Genomic DNA, 22,194 nt, shown 5'->3' with positions numbered 1-22,194 from the left:
ATTGTGCTCATTAGTCAAGCTCATTCTTTCCAATTTAAATGGTCTTCCTGTAGGTCACAGCTTTCAGGGCTGAACAACAATTTAGAAATCATAGTCAGACGCAGCATCCGCTAAACGCACATCTTATCCAACTCTAAATCTCCATTTTCCCTTTTGCTTTTGTAAGGCTAACGCAGCCCTGCTGCAGCCCTTTCTGTAAGCTCCTCCCATGTCAAGGTTGATGCTGACCGGGCACCCCGTGCTGGTTCAGGCACAGAAGCCAGACAAACTCCTCTGAGCTCAGCACAGGGGAGGTTAAAGGTTTGGATCTGAAGCTTCAGCCTGCTCACATGGCTCTCATTACCGCGCCAACGAAAGCCATGTGTCTGAAATCCCTGGAGCACGGTACAGGAGGAAGAAACCCCCTTCACACAAGCTCTGCTCCTTGCCTTCTGCTTCAGCTTTCCATCTCTTTCCAGCATCAGCAGGGATAACTTTCACAGCAAGATCCCAATGACACACACAGCCTTGTGCTATGAGTGCCATCCATACTCGCCAAAGCTGCACGCCCTCCAACACATCCATGTCTTCTGACACTCATTCCTTATCACTGTGTAACTGAAACAAAGAGAAAGGAAACTTTTTTTGGAAGGGGAGGAGGGAGAGGGAAAGAGAAGTAGTTTAGCATGAGGAGCAGTGCACAGTGAGCATTACCCATGTATTTCCTACTCCCTGCAGAACTCTTTTGTCATCTCACGGCTCCCGCGATGCATGCCAGGCACCCCGACTGCCAACAGCACCAGAAACTCAACAGCCTATTGTGTTGCCATGGGAATCGGGAGACAGGCAGCTAATTGATAAAATGGAGGCACATTAGGCTTAAAAGAGGGAAAAAGAAAAAAAGAAAGATATCCCAGCATAGTGTCTTGTGCCAGGAAGGGAGGGAAGAAGGGAGAAAATGCACTATATTTACAACAGAGCTATACAATGCCCCCAGAGAGGGCTTTCCTTCAACATTTTAATTGCCAGGGTTTTTCTTGTTGTTGGGTTCGATTGTTCCCAACCACCAGGCAAACAAATAGATCTGTACCTAACACAACACCAGCTTAACCTGACAGATCATACAGCACCCAAGCTGGAAGTGACCCATAAGGATCATTGAATCCAACTCCTGGCTCCACACAGGACCACCCAAAAATCAGCCCATGTATCTAGAGCTATAGATAGGCTACAGGGTGTTGGGCTGTGTGGCTGGGGAGCACCTCCACGCACAGCATGACACCAATTCCCCAGTCAATGGTCACAGCCCAGAGCGTGAGTGCCCAACCTTTTGGCCTGCCTGGGCCACGCTGAGTGAAGAGGAATTGTCTTGGGCTGCATATATGTAGGTTGCTCCAAAAGTAATGCCATTTTTTTTTTCCCATGGAAATGACAACAACTACAAAGAGCACAATAACTCTGATAGTGACATTCTCAGTTACGAAACGCTATTTTCACTACCATTAGCCCTTCCTTTTTGCTTGTAAAAAAAAATACATGGAGGTGACTGACCATCATCACTGCTGAAATGCACCACCTCACTGGTGGCAGACTGCAAGCCATGGCTTGGGCATGGTTGGCTGAAAGCTTCCATACAGCCATGGACCAAAGGGCAGTCCAGGGCACCAGTTTTCAGAGAGGCCTCAGCCCCTGCTGAATACACTGTTGTCTGTCCAGGCAAGAAACAAGGGGTCCAACCTGCTGCACAGCTTCCTTTGGCTCACAGTGGTTCTCCAGGTTCCCACAGAGGGATCAGAGCAGCTTGGAAGACACAGAAGTGATACTGTTGGCAGCCAAGCAAAACCCAGCCCACACCGCTCTACCCAAATTCCAATTATTGAGCACATCGACGAAGCAGCTGTTTCCTGCAAGATTTATCACGGCCTTTTCAAGCTGTGGGAGAATGAAGAAAGAAAGAGGGAAGAGGATGGCTGCAATGCTTTACAGGGAACGGCCGAGTGCCTGGCAGCACATTGTGGGAGGAAGCAGCCTTGGAGATTTATGGCTGACTGGGAAACAACGACTGAAAGCTTTCCAAGTTCAAAGCTGAAAAGTTGGGTCTGTAATGGCTTATCTCACGGGACACGAATGTAAGGGCTGGCATGGAGATGAACTCTGCATCTGGCACCCTGAAAATCTGTCGTCCCTGCTGTTCCCTGGAGTAAGCCCCACTGTGCAGATATCAAGATCTGATGCAAACTCCAACATCACAGGCAACGACACCTAGCAAAAAGTCTGCAAGGAGGAGGAAAAGGAGGACAATAAGAAACCAAATGGGAACTATGAATAAGCAAGGAACAGCAAATGGGAGCTGCTGCAAAGTGGATTTGCTCTGAATGCAAGGAGGTGCCCATTGAGGCCGATATTTGTCTTTGGGAGGCAGCTGGGAGGGCACTGAACCTCAGACAGACGTACTGAACAAAGGCATTCACATAAAGGTCTCATTCAGGAGGTGGCTGGTACGAAAGCTGCTCTCCCATGGGCGAGAGAAGCATTCCCAGTGCCCACTGGAGACAGCAGTGCTGGAACTCTGAGTTCATAACAGCTACGCTGGATCAGATAACATCAGGCTGGCTGTTCTTAAACTGGGAGAAGGTATTTGTTATATGCCCAGATTTTTTTTTTTTTGTATAAACAATGGTATTCAAGAAAATACACTTAGCAGACCCTTCTTGGCAGCACAGGGCACAAAGGAAGTGACTAGCAAAACATGCACACAATTTCTTTCACTGAGTGGTAATTAGCTTGCAGCATATGGAAGGATCTATTCATCCAGATTAGTGTTATTTTTTTACATAATTATTATTTTTAAAACCTTAAGTATATTCTTTCAACATTTGTACTTCAATCTGCTATGTGATATTTTCCAGCCTGAAAACAGAATCCATCTATCACATCCCTTTGCAACAGCACCCTGTTTTCCTGGAAAAGAATGCAAACAAAAATCCCAGACCACTGAAGGTGTTTTAGGTTTGACAGAATCAGAGTCATTAACACTGGAAAAGACCTCTAAGATCATCCAGACTGACCACCACCTACCACCAATACTGCCCATATCAGTGCCACATCTCCATGCTCCTGAACACCTCCAGGGACGCTGACTGCCCCACTCCCCAGCAGCCTCTGCCAGTGCCCAACCACTCTTTCAGAAGGAATAGAGCACCCATGCCTCCCTCCCCAGCCTCCAGAAATAAACCACAGACCCATTTGACGACCTAGGGCTAATGTAATCCAGTGTACTGAATCACACACGCTTCATTCTTTCCTAAGAAAATAACAGAAATCACTAATTGGAACACTCCACTTGGAAGCATTATTTGCTTTATTGACTACAGCTGATCCTAACAGAAAATACAGTTTGCCATTTAGAAAAAGCACTTAGCTGTAAAGACTCAACACGCCCCATCCCCAAACCCCTCAAAGCAGTCACCCTACCCAGATCCCTGGGATGCAAACCCTTAAGAACTACACGCTGGGAGAGTCAGAAAGCAGCTAGAAAGCACAGGGCCACAAGATCCCATGAGAACAGCGTGGTGGATGCACTTACGTGAGATGAATTTGCAGGGGGTTCCTGATGGGAGCCACTCAAGCAATGCACGGTGACACCGCCGTCCCCAAACCACTGGTGCGCACACCCCTCTGCCCAGTGGCACTGCTGCAAGTTCAGCTTCCAGCACAAGTGTGGCTTCCTGGAGACTCTCCTTTTCACATGAGCGTGCAAAAGCTCGGCACTGAGCTCAGCACAATGCCTGCATGCCCTGCACACTTGTCCATGCAGTTGTCTGTGATTTCCTCGGCTGTGGGAATCTGTAAGGCAGGAGCTCAGTTCCGGAGGTGCTGCTGCAGAAGTGCAGACAGCTGCTCTCAGTGAGCTGATCCAATGGCAAAAAAACAAGGAGAGAGGCAGACACGGGTCTTTAATGAGACATGTATAAATGGTTTCCCAGGCACAGCTCTGGCGGCTGCTCAGAGAGAGGAGCGGTCTCAGGACACCTTCAAAACTGCAGAAATTTATCTTCAGTACCAAACACTGCAAAGAGTGGCCAAGCAATCAACCAGCAGGGTTTTGAACTCTCCAGCCTTCAAGTGCAGGATTTTTGCTCAGGCATTGTTCCCATGCAAAATCCATTCCAATGGGTTTTGCTGCTGCTCCTACAGCAAATGGGAGAAGAGCAGCCACGCAGCACATTGCTCAAGCAGGTGTGTGCAGAAGGGCTCATTCACTCAAAAGTGATGGAATTAGCTCATTGCCAATGAATTCCAGAAGAGAAAGCACCAGAAAATAGCCCATCTTGTTCCATCACAAGCAGTAACTACTTGACAATCAGACTGAGTCCAGTCTCCAGGACCCAGTCTGAGAGATCCAGGCTGAGGATCAAGAGCAGCCAGTGCCAGGAATGTAATGAAGATGCTGCGTGTGTGCAATTTGGGATGCTGACTCACAGGATACAACCTGAGCAGCCACGTGGAGTGCCCCTACTGCTAACAACCAAATCATACCCTTATTAAGGTTGGAAAGACCATGAAGATCATTGAATCCTTCCCAGTAGGGGAAAGAAAGGTTAAATCACAGGGACTAGGAGAGCCTCATTCAGCTCTGGCTCCAGCACAGACACTGAGCACAGGGCTTTCTCCAGATACATAATGCACATTGCCTGCTCTTACATCATTCCAGCGCTCAGATGCTTCAGTAAAGCAAAGAAGTTGAATAGGATTTGGTTCATTATAGCCAAACCCCCATAGGCTGGACATCTGTGGGAAGCAGATTTCCCTTCCATGGTGCCCTGCAAGGAGCTGCTCATGGGGAGCAGGAGGGCATCCAACCTCTATGTGCCTTCAGCATGTGCTCACATCTCATTCTGCAGTGGGTGCACTGAATGTTTAAGGATTAACTACATCAAATCCCACTAAGAGCATCTCACAGTTAAGACAATTAAAAATCAGACTCTCAGTCATCTCTAAATGTCATCTGCAAAGCTGATTAAATCAAGATAGATTCAATGCCCTTTTGTACTGGTTGGCATGCACCAAATCACCTCCTTGGGAAAGGAGCTCCCAAGGTCCCTCCCTTGTTCAAGACAGAAAGCAGAATGGGAGCAGGGGATAACGTACTGCAAGGCATCCCCCCCTCCTGCATCACAAACACCTGCACTAAGCTGAATACAACCTTCATAAGCATCCCATAATCAATTCCCTATCAACTTTCCAAACATTCCTAGCAGCCACCTCTTTCTGTCAGGTCCTAAATTAACAAACCATCAATACTCATCTGCTGTTTTTCTTCTGTGCAACACTTGAAAGCATACAGCTGTTTTCTTCCAGGTAACTCCTGAGCAGGTGAATGCTGTGTGCTGGAAACGTGTCTGTTACTACAGACTGATAAATATCTGTTGATGCTGCAGCACCTAACCTAGAAATTACAAGTTCAACAGACCCATGAAGATAAAGCAAAGCCCAATCAAACTTGACTGCTGCATCACCAGTGTCCGTGTACTGGCTGCTGATCTAACTCACGAACATCCATTCACTCTTGCAGCGTGGATTTAATTGAGGGCAGAACCAAAGTGTCAAAACCAAATGTCTGCTGGTCCCTGGAGGCATTCGAGGCCAAGCTGGATGTGGCTCTGGGCAGTCTGGTCTGGTGGTTGGCAACTCTGCACAGAGCCGGGGTTGAAACAAGATGATCATTGTGATCCCTTTCAACCCAGGCCGTTCTAAGGTTCTATAATAGCAGGCTCACCCCCATGGTATGGAGCCATTTCTCCCAATTTACCAGTGCACAACACCCTAAGTTTAATATTAATCAAGATCCACAAAGCTTTGAATAGACGAGTGTCAGCTCCCTCTGTCTGTGCCGGTCAATCAGCTGCTCGGGGCACCACAACCACATTGATTGTGTTTCAGACAAAACAGTAGTTTTGTGTCTTTCACATTTATTTCAAAGTGAGAATTAATAAATTGGTGAGCAAGAAAAAAACAGCCCTCCTTCTTGCAGCTTAATAAAAAGCCTAAACTAAAACAGTGGGAAATCCTGTTTAGATGAACAAAAAAACCACCAAACAACAATTTCTCAAAAAGGAATGGTAACAGCTCTAAAGACCCCAAACCTCTGATCACACAGCCCAAAGCAAGCACTGTGGCTGCATCTATCTTCATCACAGCTACCAGCAAAGCACAGCTCATCTACACCAGGCTCAGACTGGATGCACTTCAGTCTTGCAGACAAAGACACTGGTGTGGGTTGCTCTGCCTCTACCAGGATTGTCCCATTCTCACCCAATGCTGTCTACAAATACTGGTTTTCCTTTTTTTCCACCACCCTTCTGCCAACATTCTTTGACTGAAGAAGAGATTTAAGAACCCCACAAAGCAGACAAAAGCACTCAGAGCAGCAGTACAGCAGCTTGGTTGGAGAGGAAAGCCTTTCCCATCAGCTGGCTCCAGCATTCCCTTCACCTGTTCCACCAGCTGGAGGCTGTGTGGGCCCATTCATCACAGCTTCCATTCTCTCTCCATTTTGCAGCTCCAGGCAAAAGCAGGCTTTTCCCAGGAGGGGGTGGGGTAGAAAATAAGACGTATGAGCTTTTTTAGAAAAAGAAATCCAAATGACATATTGAGCCCTTTAGAGTGTCCCACACCTTTTGCACAGAAACTTTGCTTGCATGCAGGGTTGAAGGCAGTAAAGTTCTTTAGTTGAAGCACAGAGAATAGGCCAACACGTGTGGGAAATCCTGTCCTCACACAGCTAGAGATGAATTTTCAGTCTGGTTTTAAGAAAAACAGTCACCAGAACAAAGTAAAACTTATTTTTTCCATTGTTTCAGCCTTATGGAAGAGAAAGGGAGGGGGAGAGTCATCACGGACACCACTCATTGAGGTGGACATTTTCCAAGAGCCCATGCCAGGTGCCTCTCTCCTGCTGACTTTCAGTGGAAATACCCATTAAGCTCCAACTTAAATAGACCACAAAAAGCCCTCAGACCTTCCCAAGCGTCACATCAGGCAGGAGATGCAGTAAATCTCCACACTGAGAAAGTTCAGTGACAAAGAGGCGGTAAGAAACTGTGGAACCAGAGTAAGAGTGTCCAGGGCAAAACTCAGATATGCCATGCCCATTCTTCCTCACATGCTATGACTTTGTCATATGGGGTCTTCACAAAGACACAAAGCCGTGAATATACACACACCTCATGTTTCTATCAATCATATTTTTTGTTATATAAGCTGTCAGGAGTACATGGAAGCACTCAGCAAGGTACATCTCCGCTGCCTGGAAAAGGAAGAGATGAGAGATGGATGAGAGACTCTTGACTTTCTACAGAAGAACGTGAACAGAATAGTAGAAAAGAAGCAACCAAAGCACCTCTGCATATTCCAGTCAAAGAATAAAAGACAGCGTATTTCCTACCACTATTTCAAGACAAGACAAGACTGACGGGCTCAGGGGAAGGCACAAGGAAGAGTTGAAGCTTCCCAATATATATTTGCATCAAATGGTTTCTGACAACTCTCAGGCACAACTGAAGAACGAACACCTTCTCTTCATTGCCCATTTGGAAGACTAAATCCATGTGCAGGATCTTCCTGAGCCATCCCCAGGTTACTGAAGGCAGCTCAGAGCCAACAGACTGCATTTTATTTTGCACCACTGCATTTTAATTCTGCACTTTAACAGATCTGTGGTTTTCCTTTACAATTGCATTTCAAGCTTAGGAGACTTCTTTCTTCCCCCCATTACTGCCTGCACTGTGGCTGGGCCCTGCCACCCAGCGATGACTCTGCCCCAGGCTGTGCTGAGCATCCCATGCTGGCAGAGTGCTGTAGCTGAACAAGGCACAAAGGCTGCAGCAAACAAGTGCTGCATTCAGCACAGCAGTCCCATCAGCCCCCAGTGCTGCTCTCTGCAATGACTCCTTCACCCTGCAACACACACGCTGTGTTTGCTGGGATGCTTCTGTGCAAAGCCTCAGAGGGAAGAGAGAGGCCTTGGGGTCTGCCCCATCAGCTTTTCTTAGGATAAAAGCCAACTGAAAGCAGCTCCACACCATGCACAACTATCAATCCACTGTGCCTTGAGAGATTCACACCCAGTGGTAACTAGTCACTTAGAGTCCTCAGAGTTCATTTCTCAGCTACAGACATACAGCAAGAAGAAAAAAGTGGGAGAAATACAGAAATGAATCTGGGGAACAACTTCAAAATAAACACATAATCCTTACCCTAAGAATTTCCTTTGTTAACCTGAGCATCCCTCTAGGAAACAGACAAGGAGGCTTTTATTTTCTTTGATTTGGATGCTAAACTAACAAATGACTCTCTAGTATTAAGAACCAGTAGAGTCAAGTCGCCAGGTGAGAAACAACAGTGATGTTACATTCCCATTGTAGGGAATGATCTCTACTTCAGCCCATAATCTCATGTGTTCACCAGCCCCTCAAACAACACCTTGCAAGTTAAAGTTAAAACTGTGGTTCTTACAACATTGTTCAAATTAAGAACAGCAGAGATGATGTATGCCCATGAGCAGAGCACAGCCCCTGCCACGTGACAGCAAAACACAGCCAAGTTTGCTCAACACTGAGCAGAGGCATTCCATGCAAAGACCCCACATACCTCACAAAGCAAAACAAAAACCACAGCAGTCAAAACAGCCAGAAGAAAATGCTAAACAACACTCAAACCCTTTTGAAGTGTAATTTATACAGCAGTCTGTACAGCTTCTGTACACCCTGGATATAGATAAATGGACAATAAGACATGTATGTGTGTGTCTAGATAAATCACTGTTGATATCCCAGTGCTTCCAATGATTCTATTGAAACAAAGGCACTAATCTGAGATAACTAGCACAGGGCAAATTACCTTCAGTGCCTGGTTCTCACTACAACATTACCACAGGCCAGAAGCAATGGCTATAGGACAGTGTTTAAGGCGTCCCAGGGTGAGGTTCCCATCTGCACAAGTATTACCAGCTCTCAGATTTTAATGAATGTAGAAGGACACATATAATTCCCTCTCTGTCTCGCAGCACCACACCAGTGCAACCTTTTGGCTAAAAAACCACTGTCAACCAAAATCTGCCCAAACTTGGGTTGGGGGCTATGCATGTTGGCAATCCCATGCTTTGTGGCCATCTCCGACTGCCAGAGCAATCACACCCAAACCTAAACAATCCAGACAGGAGACATCAGTTGGACGAGGGAGGATATTTGTTCATATTTGTTTTGACCCACGCTCAAGATCAGCCTCCTTACAAGATGAGCAATTTCTCACCTTACTGAGCATCACTGGGTCTTTGCCTTTAAACATAGCCATCACTTGGCTCAGCTCATTGCCCCCACTGACGGAGTTCCTACCTTCCTTTGTACCAGTGGTGACAGTCGCCGCTGCTGTCCCTGATGCTCGTCCCACTGGGCTGGAGTGCTTCACTGCCCTGCCAGGGATTTTAAGTCCACTTGGCTTCAGCATGGTTGCTGCCTCTGTATCTCAGGTTGGTGCTACCAGTGTCTCCAAGTGCTGTCCTGCTGTCAGCATTCAGGCTCCTCGATGTTGGGTCTCTTCTTCCATCGCCACAGACCTAAGGGGGGGAAGAGCACAGAAGTCAGATTATTGAGAAACAAGACAGACAATGGGTGGGAGAGCACGAGCAGGCTTGCAGAAAGCAGTGCCCAGCTTCACGTAGGTGATATGATCTTTCTTTTCTGCACCTGTAAAATGAAGGAGATTTCCTTTGTCTCCCATTTTTATGTTACAGCCTTTTCCTTTATCTCGCTAAGTAACTTCCAGCCTGGAGACCTGGGTTACAGCAGAAGATTCTCAGAACCAAACAACAATTCAAATTCAGTTTGGGAATGCTAATTTTCTTTAAATCCTAAAGTCTCATCTCACGCATTAGAATCACACAATCATTAAGGCTGGAAAGACCAATTAAGATCATCTAGTCCAACCATCAACCCATGCCCTCTCTAGGTCAGTTAGCCAAGATCCACTTCTCCTATTCTGCAAGGGCCTTCCCAAGGGAGCATTACAACCCCATGGCACTACACCTCATTGCATCTCCCCACATTCACACAACTTCAGGGCAGTTCCTTCAAACCAACATGAGGAGTACGGAGGAGGTTCAACGTTCATAACTGGGCTTTTAGCTCCTTCCATTAAGAATAAATCTCCAACCTTGGTAGAGAAAACAAGGCTTCCCCCAAAGGGGAAGGCAAAGGGAATAAGACATCTAAATGCGACTACGCAGCATTAACAAGCACTGAACTTTTCAAGCAAAAAGTTTGATGGCAATTAAAAAAAAAAAAAAAAAAAAAAGGAAAGGAAATGACTAAGTTGCTGAAAAAATGCAAAAACATTCCGAATGGGTAAAGAAAAACAATAAAAAAATTGAGACTATCAGCAAAAAGGAAGCTACGGTTGGCTGATAGTGCAGGGATGTGGGCAGAAGGAGGTGGTGAGACAGGGACAATGGCAACAAGCTGCAAAGGGAACAGCAGCGCAGCCAGGAGGTGAGGACACCCAGGTCTGGGCTGTGGGATGAGACAGCCTTGTGTCTGCATCATTGGAGAGAACTGACGGAGCAAAGTCTTACAGATGCTGTGAGGGGAGAAGTGCAATGGCCAGGATGGGAAGTGATTAAGGAGTGAGTAAGGATCCCAGCACAGGCACGAGGGGAGGGCTGGCAGCTCTGCAGGGTGAACCACAGCACACAGATGGGAAAAAGAAAAAAGGAAAAACTTCAAAACTGTTCCCGAAATCTCCTGGAATGCTGAAACACCAAAGAGTGCAGCAGTAAGTCAGCCATCCCACACTGGGTTAGAGATGAGAGAATAACAAAAGGAGACTAAGGAGAGAGGGAGCAGAGAGAGATCTGGGTGACTAGGAGCCAGCAGGGTGCGTGGTGGCCATGAAGGTCAAAGATATTTGGGGTGTATTAAAGGAGTGAGGCCATCAGGGCATGGGAGGTGATCCTTCTGCTCTGTTCTGCTCTGCGGAGGGCAAATCTGGAGTGCTGTGTGCAGTTCTGTGCTCCTCAGTTCAAGGCAGACATGAAGCTGCTGGAGTGAATGCAAAGATGATGTGGGCCTGGAGCATCTCCTGTATGGGGAAAGGCTGTTTGCCTGGAGAAGAGAAGGTGGAGAGGGGATCTCATCAGTGTTTACTGATATCCAAAAGGCAGGAATTGAGTGGATGGGGCCAGGTGCTTCTCAATGGCACCCAGTGACAGAACAAGGGGCACAAACTGGAATACAGAAAGTTCCATCTGAAGATGAGGAAATATTTCTTTACTGTGAGGGTGACAGAGCCTTGGAACAGGCTGCCCATAGAGGTGGGCGATTATCCTTCTCTGGAGATACTCAAAGCATTCCTCATCAGGTGGATTGGATTTTATTTACTGGGGGGGAGGGAATAAGAGGAAGTGCATTCCCATTGCATTACATTTCTGCCAGAAACGTTGATGCAAACACATGCTTCCAACATACTGATGAAAAACTCCATGGGCTGCTAATTAAGCTACCCTGCAAACACAGAGCTGCTTTTATTCTACTATACAGCCCATGTACATCCATACTCATAGGGCTCCAGGCCACACAACAAATTCAATAAATGCCCAAAGTGCCACCCTGTGTGCAACCCCAGTATCTCGTTCTGGGCACTCCTGAGTTACACCATCAGGTCATTATCCTCACCCAAGCTGCTCTGAGCCATCTAAGCCTCTTTAAGCTAAAACACTGGAAACAGAGGTTAGATATCTACTCAGATAATGGTGAGGCACTGGAACAGACTGCCCAAAGAAGCTGTGGATGCCCAACCCTCGGGAGCATTCAAAAGGCCAGGTGGGAAACAGCCCTGAGCAACCTGATCTGCTGGGGGACAGCCCTGTTACAGCGTGGGGGTGAAACTGGATGATCTTTAAGGACTCTTCAAACCCAATCATCCTACTATTCTAAGACCCAAGAAATGAAGCTTTCATCCTGCACTCACATCTCAGGCTGGGACGTTGGCCAGCATCTCCACAGGGCACTGTCCTGCTCCATTAGAGATAACAACTTGCTCTGAGCTTCTGTACTGCATCCTCAGCACCCCAACAGGCGCTCTTAGCACAGTTCTGAACACACACAAACATGCTGTCGTATGGCGCGCAAGAAGAACTTGAGCCATTTTTTCCTATTCCTTGTATCATCTGCCCAGGTTTAATATTCCAGTTTAATATTCACAGAAATGAGATTTTCCCCCGCCACAAAGTTAAAAAAAAAAAAAAAAGCCACCACAAAAATATCTAAAAATATCTGCCCCTATCAACACTGAGGGGCCAGTTCAGCTTATTTTGTTTTTCCTTCTTCCTCAAAAATGATGCAGACTACAAAGGTCTTCATGATCTCCACTGGATTCTTCCTGCAGTCTTGTCATACCAGGATGAATGGCTTTGTGTGTTCCCACAACAAAAAACCATCCCAGGAATGCACAATGCAAAAGCTGCTCCAAATGACCAAAACATTCTGTTCTCCATCTTTCCATTGGAAAAGGAGACGGCCAAATCTGAGTCACCCAGGCTCGGATTCAAGGAAAACAGCTCTCAGTAAATGCAGATGTACTCTCAAAAAAATACCTCTCACCAGCAGCAATAGAACTGGATACATGAAGTACTTGCATCATAAAAGCATACATCAAATACATAGAAACGGCAGGAGGTGCTGAGATCTCAGTTATTTCTCAAATAGGGCAGGGGGTTGGAAACAAAACCTATATTACCAAGGCTGAGAAAGGTTCATCTTCAAGTTTTTCTGCTTTACCCATCCCTCCACCCTCAGCAAGGCACGCTGCATGTGGCAAATGGGTATTCACACCATCCCATTCAAGATGGCCATACCAACAAAGCAGATCTTCAAACCCAACACGCTCCCTAGAAGGAAACTCTCATGAGTATCTGTTCACCTCCACGTACAAAACCACCAGCACAGGAACAGGTTTTCAGACAGACTGAGTTGGCCCAAGTCCCATCCTGTGGCTGGTGCTGCCTTCTGGATGGATCTGGATGTAAGAAGAATTTATCCAACACAGCACTCTGGGCAAGGCACAGGGACTCTGTGCTGAGTACAGATTCAAGTGGAATTGAGGCTGGTGTGCCTGAGCACTGCTGGAATGGATCAATGCCTACCGTGTTTTATAGAGGAATATGGAGTTGTTTTGTTAACATTAAGTACACAGCTCAAAGTCTAAGTTCAAAAACTGAGGTTTCTAATTATCTAAATTTGCAAAATTTGATTCCTTGCCTGCAGATTTAAATCTGCAGTCAGTGATGCATACAGCTTTTCTAAGACTCAGACCCATAGGAGAAGGTAAAGTATCCAGTTATCATACTGAAGGAAACAATGGTTGCTGTGTTGCATGGGAATTGAATGACAGAGCGCAGACAAGCAGTACAACGCTTCTGTTTAAGGCAATCTTGACTGATGCACATTATCAGCAATTCCTAAAGCAATTATTTGGATACAAAAAGGTTTGCACAATGAAGCCTGCTTTTACCCACTTCCATCTCAGATGATGTTTTGTGACACAACTGCTTGTGTGTTATTTCAAACAGTCAGCCAGCTTTCTGCATATGAACACTGAGGATGGGGAACCCCAGGGGTTCTGTACACAGCCCTATGGGAGCACATATACAGGCAGGAGGAACACAAAGAGTTTCAGCCATTTTCAGGGCTGCTATAGAATGATGCAGTTGCGTGGCTGTGTTCACAGAGATTCTTACATTAATAATAAAGACAAAGCCTGGGAAGTCCAGGAATTCCACCTTCAGCTGCTGATAAGGTAATAACAGCAATTCCATATGGAGAAATGGAAGGAAAGAGAAACAACCCCATATGATGCCAAACATCACACAGCCTGAGCTCAGCAGCACCTGGGTTTGGAGATATCCCTTGCATGCACATCCAGGAGAGTTAAGCATCAATGCAGGACCCAAACTTTCTACCTATGTCCTGGCTTTGTGCCTCAGAGCCTTCAGCAGGTTTCTGGGTTTGCCCATAGCATTAGTGGTTGCAGGAACCTCCAGCACTAGTCAGTGCCAATGCTGCAAACAGAGCCCAGAGCATCCCTGAAACTCAATGGCTACAAAAGGAGGGGGTCCACCTGAAGGAGCTCTTCACCACTTCAGTAAGCACAAAAGATAAAGGCAAAAAGCTTTCAGTGTTGTATTCATTTATTAGACCTTATACAAAACCACCACTGGCCTAAAGGCAGTGGTATCTATTAAATATATGTAAAGTTGCTTCATTTCTTGTTTCCAGGCATTTGTGCTGCATTCACTTCATGCTTTCAAGCTTTTCTGCACTCCGTTCCCCCCAGAAAATTGAGAATCTCATGCAATAAAGCTCAAGCTCAGAATCATTACATTGCTGGCCGTTTCCCTGCATGCCACAGGCAAGCATAGGTTAAGATTTAGTGCCCTAGGCTAATGCTGGCTGTGCTGAAAAGATGAGGGAGAGGGTTTAAGAGAAGAATTTTGCCTTGAAAGCAAAACCCCAAAGACTGAACGGTTTGAGTCTGGTCTGCAAAAGGGACAGGAAACGAATCCAGAACACATAAACACCATGATCTGATAAAGCCAAACTGCAGCTCTGCTGGAAGAGAAAAGCTTATGCTGAGAAGAAAGGGGGATTTTATCTTTTAATTCCTTCTGATGCCCCATCTGATCTCAGGCAATCATCCCATCCCTTCGCACTTCTCTGATTAGTTACTGCTTCCAACAAGCAATCAGAAACCTATTTCTGCAGCACGCGTCGGATTAGGGTTAAATCCTTCCGTTTCACTGAAGCATAGAGGAAATAAGAGACTCATCCTTAATTAAGGTCAGAGTCCTCTCCCAAGAAAACATTTCCTCCTCCCATAGAGAAGCAGGCAGAGTGCCTCAGGAACAAAAGCACTGTATCGCCATCAGATGTGGGGAAGAGCCATGGCATCCCCTGCCATCTGCTCCCATGCTGCAGAACTCACCAGGATCCTCAGCCAGAAAGTTCCATGGTTACCATCAGTTTTCCTCACATCTCCAAAGGTGATTAACATCAAAGACAACCCTGTGTTGAGTTTACTTCCTCACCCAAGTTTTGTAATAATTGGCACAGAATGCAAAGGGAAAGCCTGCAGGCCTTTCATTTAAAGCCTTCGCACCTTTTTAAAACCACTTCTAAGCACTCCAATAGACTCATCACTCTGTTTTACCACTTTGTTTTAGTGGTGAAACAAAGGTTATTAAAGGAGGAATGTATAAAAGCATCCCACTGCATTCTATAACTAAAAACCACAAAGTGAGACCTGAGGTGATTGACTCCACTGGAGTCATTCTGGGTGTGCTGGTGAGCTCAGCTCCTCCTGTGGCAGAACATCCGATGAAGAGTGGCACTGCAGATAGCAACAACTCCATATTTATTACAGAGCAGAACCATCCCCAATTTGTGGGGAAGGTTTGGGACCTGCAGGAGTTCCTGCAGCCAGGTGTTAAGCCCTGGAGGAGGGATCAGTGTCCTACAGAAGTAACAGGACAGCAACACAGTATCGCTCATGTGGGAAAGGAACGACACACATGGAGATGGCAGAGCTGCCATCCTGCAGGAACAGAGCTGATAACACAGCAATTCAGACTGGACCCAATAAGTGCTGCCATAACTCAGCCCTGCAGAAGGAGCTGAGCTTACGGATTTTCCTGCTGTTGAGTCCTTGATTTAATACAGCATTAAAGTTCACCCCGACACCTTATTTGTTATTCACTGGAATTCAGGTTTACACCCAGAGTTCCATCCCTGTGCTGGCAGCTTTGGGGCAGTGCTGGAGGTATTCCCTGCAGTATTCTTCTCCTCCCTCACCCTGAAGCTGACCCTGTGCCACACACACTGATAGCAGCTTTGTTCCCAACCTTATCAAGCACTACAACTTGTCTGGACCACAGCTGGCACCACCATCTACACAACTCCCAACAGAACCAGTAGTGGGGACAAGGAGGCTGCTAACAGCTCTGTGTTGGCCAGCGTGCATTGCTCAGAGCTTCCTACTTCATTACCTGCAACCCCAGCACAACAGCACTCAGAAGAGCCAGGAGCTCAGGTAGTTCACAAACATCACAGCACACAACACATCACCTCTTACTCAAATTCTTATCCAAATTTTGGATGGAGCCAGGAGTTGATAATCCTTAGGGTCCCTTCCAGTTTGGGACATTCTATGGTTCTATCATTTCCCATTCTTATCAGTGCAAAAATGATTATGATTTTTGATCAAGTTGGATCCAATCGGATCCTTATCAGGCAGCATTGCTACACTGTCTTCTTCTGCCCTGCACCACACCTTGCAATTTATCACTGACTTCAGACTGTACCAGGAGCAAAGAAACTGAGATTGCAGCCTGGTGCCTTCAGGCTCTGAGCCACACACACAGCCACAGGATGGCTGCCCACTGCCTTACATGGGGGAGGTTTGACTTGAGAGCTTTGGGTGGCTGGGCAGGACCACAGCTGTGATTTCCTAAGCAGACCAAGATATAATCATATCTAACCAAGCATAGAGGGGCTACAGGCAACAGCCTGAGCAGATTATAACACAGAGTAATAGCACAACATCTCTAATCCAGTCTGGTCCTGTTTCACCCCAAAAGGAAGAATAAAAACCAAGTTGTTACCTCTTCTAGAAAGAGCACTCTCCATTTTTGGCACCCCAAGGCAGAATATATCATGGCATTCCATAAACCTGAGCCATACAATCACCCACCCAAGAGCATCCATCGGGCTGACATTTCCACATTTGTGTGCTGAAAGTAATAACACATAACCTTATTTCAGATTTAGATGCTCCTAACACCAGATGTTACTATTCCTCCCAACACCAAATAAACTGCCACAAAATGGCTGTTTAATCTCATGGATTGAGACATCTCACAGTCTTGGCCAATGGGATTCCCACAGTGCTTCAAAGGGAACACCTAAGCAATACAACTGTAAAGCTCCAACATCAGAAACTTGTGCTCTGGGAAGTCCTGACAGCAGGTGATTAAGCAGGTTCAGCTTAGCAGAAGACACAACCAAGCACAAAAAAGGCAAAAATCCCTGTAATTCCGTGTTTGTGCCATGTTGTCTATCATTAAACCTCAGTTAGCAATGGCTGGTGGATTGATCACCATCTAGAACATCCCACAAAGTTGACAATCTTGGAAAAAAGTCCAGAGAAATAGGAATACTTATTCAAGGTTGCAAGCTGACCTACTCCAGTTTGCACAGACCTCAGTGTTATAAAACAAACAGCTATCAGCTAAATATAGTTAGAAGCACTTCCACCACCAGGATGGGCTTCATGCAGGGGGCTGACCAGAGGCAGCATCACAAACACTGCCCAGCAGGCAAACACGAGGCTAAAGAGCCCATGAAACTCGTGTCACAGCACAGCTGCCCCTCTGTACCTTCCAGGAGAAGCCTCCTTTCCCAGGGCTTGTAGCAACACCCAGGACAGTTTCTGCTGCAGGGATGTGACTGCAGGTTGTGAATGGGAGCATCTGCAGGGCTGGGAAAGCACTGCTTGCTGAAACAAACGGCTGCTCCCCGCCTGGCAGCACTGCTGAAAAGTTTCCAGCACTAATTGGCAGACACAAGCGTTCCCAAAACATGATGCAATAAATAACGGGGGAGGAATATGTCAGTGGAAGAAGAACAGATCAGCCAGGGAAAGGGACCTGGGACAGACAGATGGGTCAGATCACCCCGTGGGGTTTTCATCACCCCAGATTTCAGTGAGTTCCCTCTGGTGTAACCAATACCCATGCATGCTTTCCCTGCACTACACCAGTTGTTCAGTAAAATCCAATTGGATTCCTAAAAAGAGCTGTGGGACAAGCAATACACTTTTACTTGCATTATCTTCCTTAAAGAAACTGCATGGGGAAGCACAGGAGAAGGATTAAAAGCACCTCAACCCCGAGGCCTGGATATGCAACACCCACAGTTCTCATCTTCAGACCTCAAAGCAGTGACAGCCACTACACCACGCAGTCGAGAGGAGCTGACAGAGAGATGGAAAGGATTTTCCCAAGATCACATAGTGGGGATAAACCACTCCCCTCCTCTATCAGCACACGAAAGACCTGCGAAGTCATTCTGATTGATTATAGACAGAGTATAAATGCTTCTTAAACATTACCAGTTGGCTGCCCCAGGCACAGATGGAGTCACCCAGGGAGTTAGCATTAGAGCTGAGAACACGAGCTCCCAAAATAAACAAGTCGCCCAATTCAAGTCAGCATCACATTCGACCCCATCACACCAGAACTGATAGCAAAACCCGACAATGCTCAGTGCTATTTCTATGCACACACTTCTTGGCTTACGCCCAGTCTGAAGCAACCACAGCTATTTTATGGACACCATCTCACTCCTTTAGAAAATGAAGAACGGTGCCACGTCAAGGGAATCATCTCCACACAGCCTGATGCAGGAATCCTGCTTTTTTTTTTTTTTTTTTTTTTTTTTCCTTGTTAAAGTGAGGTTTCTCTGGGTTTTTTTGTTGGTTTTTTTCTCTTTTTTTTCAGGAATAGCACTAAGTACTATGTGAAGGTGCCAGACTCAGTCACATGCAGTGAAGTCATTTTTCCACTGCTAGCTACAGCAATACGAGAGTGAGAAGTTAAACCCAAACATGAATAAAGCGATTTGGATTTGTCCCATTTTGCACCACAGCTCAACAAAGTGTTCACTGTGGGCTCCCAGAGTGACCTCTGGCAGTCTGCCCTCTTTATCAGCAGCTCTTATTTAGGTGTCAGAAGGCCAGGTGTACTACAAGGCCCCAGTCTTGCTGGGCTCCACGTTCCCAGTCACACCAAGCAGTGATACAACAGGCAGGCACTGCCAGCCATCTAACACAGCAGCAGAAAGCACTTGCTTGTCCCTTATCAGCAGCTTGCAACGGCTGCTCTTGTGCTCCCCTGGGAGACAGAGGGGAAAACAGGTCACAAGGCATTGCTACTGTCTGTTTTTTTCAGAAATCTCTGAGCTAAGCCCACACCAATGTCTGATGCAGGTGAGCAACAAGTCACACTCGGGTTCCAATGCCTGTATGTGGGCTCTCCCTGAGCTTTGTAACTCACTGTATCGATGCAGCCATGCACTCTAGAAAGCAGTACCAACAGCGTGCATCTGGAGCCTGCTTTATAGGCTGCCTCTTGTCCTCATCAGGATCATGACAAGAATATGAGATATTCTCATTCTCTCTCAACTTTCATGAATAGAGAAAGCATTTGCAAAATAAAACCAGCAACCTCAGGAAGTGAAACCCTTCCCCATATCACCACCCAGAGATGTGCAGGGTACAAACCCTTACACATCCCTCCACACTGGGAAACCCCTCCAAGTTCTTCATCATTTCTTTTGAAAAAGAGGAAGAGCACCAGGAATGCTCCTTGCTGGCCTAAATAACGGCACCTCCAGGGCCACAGGCAGCAGGAGGCCGAAGAAGAACAGCCGACACAGCCCTCAGCCTCAGCAGGCAACCCAGGCTATGCTTACCCTAAAAGCACCTCTGGAACACTCAGGTTTTCCCTTAACTGAAGGCATGCCATGCACACACGTGCTGCTTAAACAAACTGGTTGCAGCGCAGCCTCTGCCAAGCTGCAGCAATTGGTGCCAGCACTTTGAGGCAGCGCTGTGCTTTGAAGCCCTGGGATTGCTGGCACCTTTCTGCCAGCATGCAGCTCCTCCTTCATCCCAGCAGGCTCTAGCAGCAGGTAGGTCATTTCTTAAAACAACTCAAGTTAAACTCAAGGCAAGGGGCTGCGTTATGCTGAAAGCATCCCCTCCCCAGCAGGGCAGGGGGGCTGAAGAGGCCCTGAAGCACCGCTGGGTAGGAGAACGCTACCCAGCATGGGTAGGAAAAGGGACAAAGCCGACAAACCTGGCCATGTGTATGCAGGTATATCCACCCTGAACACACACAGCCACGCACCAACCCATTCTCAAAACACAAGTCACCCCCCCATGGAAAACCTTCAAGCCAGCAGCAATGAAACTTGCCATCCGCTCCAGCAGGATGCTCTGCTCCCAAGCTGGGCTTTGTGGCCCTTTGAGGCTGACACAGAGCAGCACTGACAGCGCTTTGTCTCCCAGCTCTCCCCTACTGCAGCTGCAGCCACCCCAATACCCCAAGACAGCACCACGCCTCTGCTCCAGGCCCCCTCGGCTCGGTGCTACGGGCCAGGAGGCGAAGGAGCCGCTCGATCTGTCCGAGATCTGTGCTGCCATCCCCCAGCAGCACACAGGAACACATCCTCCTTGCTGCAAACAAAAATAATCCCATCGCAGCCACTCCTACAGCCCTAGTCGATAGCTAGGTTATATCAGAACAAAAAGGCAGCGGGGAGACCCAGCCCAGCCAGCAGCCGGAGACAAAAGAAAAACAGTCCTCCGGCTGCAAAGCTCGAACTCGCTCGGCGCTCGATGCTGACGCCCACCCCGTCCTCCATCGCTCAGCACCGGAGCTGAGCAGGGCCACGGGGCCGCCGCCCGGACTCGGGCCGTTCCCAGGTGGGCGAACAGCGGGGGCTCAGCACGGCAGCAGGGCAGTACGGCAGCACGGCCCCACCCGGAGCGCACAGCGCAGCCCCTGGCATACAGCGCGTAACGAGGACGGTGCCTTTCCTTCCACGACCCAAGGACAATGCTACACCGCGGCAGATCAGTGCTGACAGCGCCCAGCCCCGGAGATGAGCCTAAGCCTCATCCATCCCTCTATCCATCCATCCATCCATCCATCCTTCCATCCATCCGCCCCTCCTTTGTTGGGGCTGCCCCCATCCCCAGCCCGCGATTCCCCCTTACCTTCCGCAGCTCGCAGCCCTGTCGGGCGGCCGCCGTGCCACTCCCTGCGCGCCGGAGGGAGCTGCGATGATTGGAGGAAGGGGAGGAAAAAGAAGGGAGGAGGAGGAAGGAGGATGCCGGGCGCGGCGGGCGCAGCCCGGCCCCAGCGCCCCGCGAACAAAGGGGCGGCTCCGGGGCCGCCCCGCACCGAAATGCCGCTGGTTGTCGGGCCCCGACCGTGGCGGAAGCGGAGCAGGAGGAGGGAACGCTCCGCCTAGCGGCGGTCCTGGGGAGCGGGGGGAGCGGCTGGCCGCTAGCTGGAGCGCCCTTAAAGAAAAAAACAGCGAACGTGGGTCTCACCTTCCGCTCGGCGCAGATGCGGCTCTGGGTTGGGGCTCTGGAAGGGAGAGGCTCCCTTAAGTCGTGTTCTAGCAGCTGTGACTGGTGCAAGAGGAACGAGAGGAGTTGGAGGTACTTCCTGGAAAAAAAAGGAGGAAGGCTCTAATTGCTGGGGTCTGGAGAACTCAGTGAATTGAAGGCACCTGCAGCATGTGGGAGCTCCTTTACTCAGAGGCAGCAAGGGAGGGCTGAGCTGATAGCTGTCACTTGGCCTTCACCACCTGTCTGCTGCTAATCCCAGAGCTGGAGACGTCAGGTGGAAGCACACAGTGCTGGACCATGGAGCTACAGAATTACGAGGGCTGGATAAGACCACTAAGATCACATCCAGCCATCAGCCCAGCTCCACCATGCCCACTAGACCACGTCCCTCAGTGTCATGCCTCCACTGTTCTTGAACACCCCCAGGGATGGTAATTCCACCACTTGTGCCTGTCTCCCAACTCAAATCCGTGCCTTGGACAGCAATGAAAGTGCTTTACACAAGGGCTGCGGCTCCATTCAGTATACTTCTCTGGCCCTGCAGCTACCCTGGCTCATCCAAAGGGCAGCAGTTGAACCATCACACCTCAGATGCTGCAGCAGAAGGCCCCAGGCCATGCCGTAACAGTGCAGAGTCCCACCTGACATCAGTTCTGTCATTGGATGCTGTGACCCTTCTCCATCCTCAGCCCAGGAATGCACAGCAGAGATGTGGGCAGCAAAGCAGAGCAGAACAAAGCAGAATTCAACAAAGCATCACCTGCTGACAGCCCTGCCCTTAGCAGAACGATCCACCCGCAAGCAGCCTTATTTCCCATCTCGCAGATGGAAAGCTGAATCGAAAAGAAATGCTTGGTCCAAGTCAAAAATAGAACTGAAGCACCCGACACCGACGCCTCTGCTTCAACTGCCAGCTCGTTGAGCTTCCTGATATCTTCCCTGCATCCAAACCCAGTCGGTGTTTGC

General features: G+C 48.0%; 1 protein-coding gene across 4 annotated transcripts in view; it reads right to left on the bottom strand.

The window, feature by feature from the left end:
- CLIP2 (CAP-Gly domain containing linker protein 2) overlaps nucleotides 1–21,331 on the bottom strand; it is a 58,374-nt gene extending 37,043 nt beyond the window's left edge. For 2 of the 4 annotated variants that reach the window (XM_052688470.1, XM_052688472.1), the window contains exons 1-2: nucleotides 20,869–21,109; nucleotides 9,375–9,595 (exon numbers count right to left, since the gene is read on the bottom strand). In XM_052688470.1, the coding sequence (XP_052544430.1) occupies nucleotides 9,375–9,486 (112 nt within the window). In that variant the 5' untranslated portion in view covers nucleotides 9,487–9,595; nucleotides 20,869–21,109. Of the gene's footprint in view, nucleotides 1–9,374; nucleotides 9,596–20,868; nucleotides 21,115–21,207 lie in introns of those variants that run through there. The other 2 variants (XR_008208035.1, XM_052688471.1) reach the window with 2 other exon arrangements.
- Between the last annotated feature and the right edge of the window lie 863 nt (nucleotides 21,332–22,194).

This window comes from Tympanuchus pallidicinctus, unplaced genomic scaffold (genome assembly GCF_026119805.1).
Source record: "Tympanuchus pallidicinctus isolate F22 unplaced genomic scaffold, pur_lepc_1.0 scaffold24, whole genome shotgun sequence".
In the NCBI taxonomy this organism is placed as follows: Eukaryota; Metazoa; Chordata; class Aves; order Galliformes; family Phasianidae; genus Tympanuchus; species Tympanuchus pallidicinctus.
Note: the sequence above shows the minus strand (reverse complement) of the source record. Positions and strands in the feature narration are given on the sequence as shown.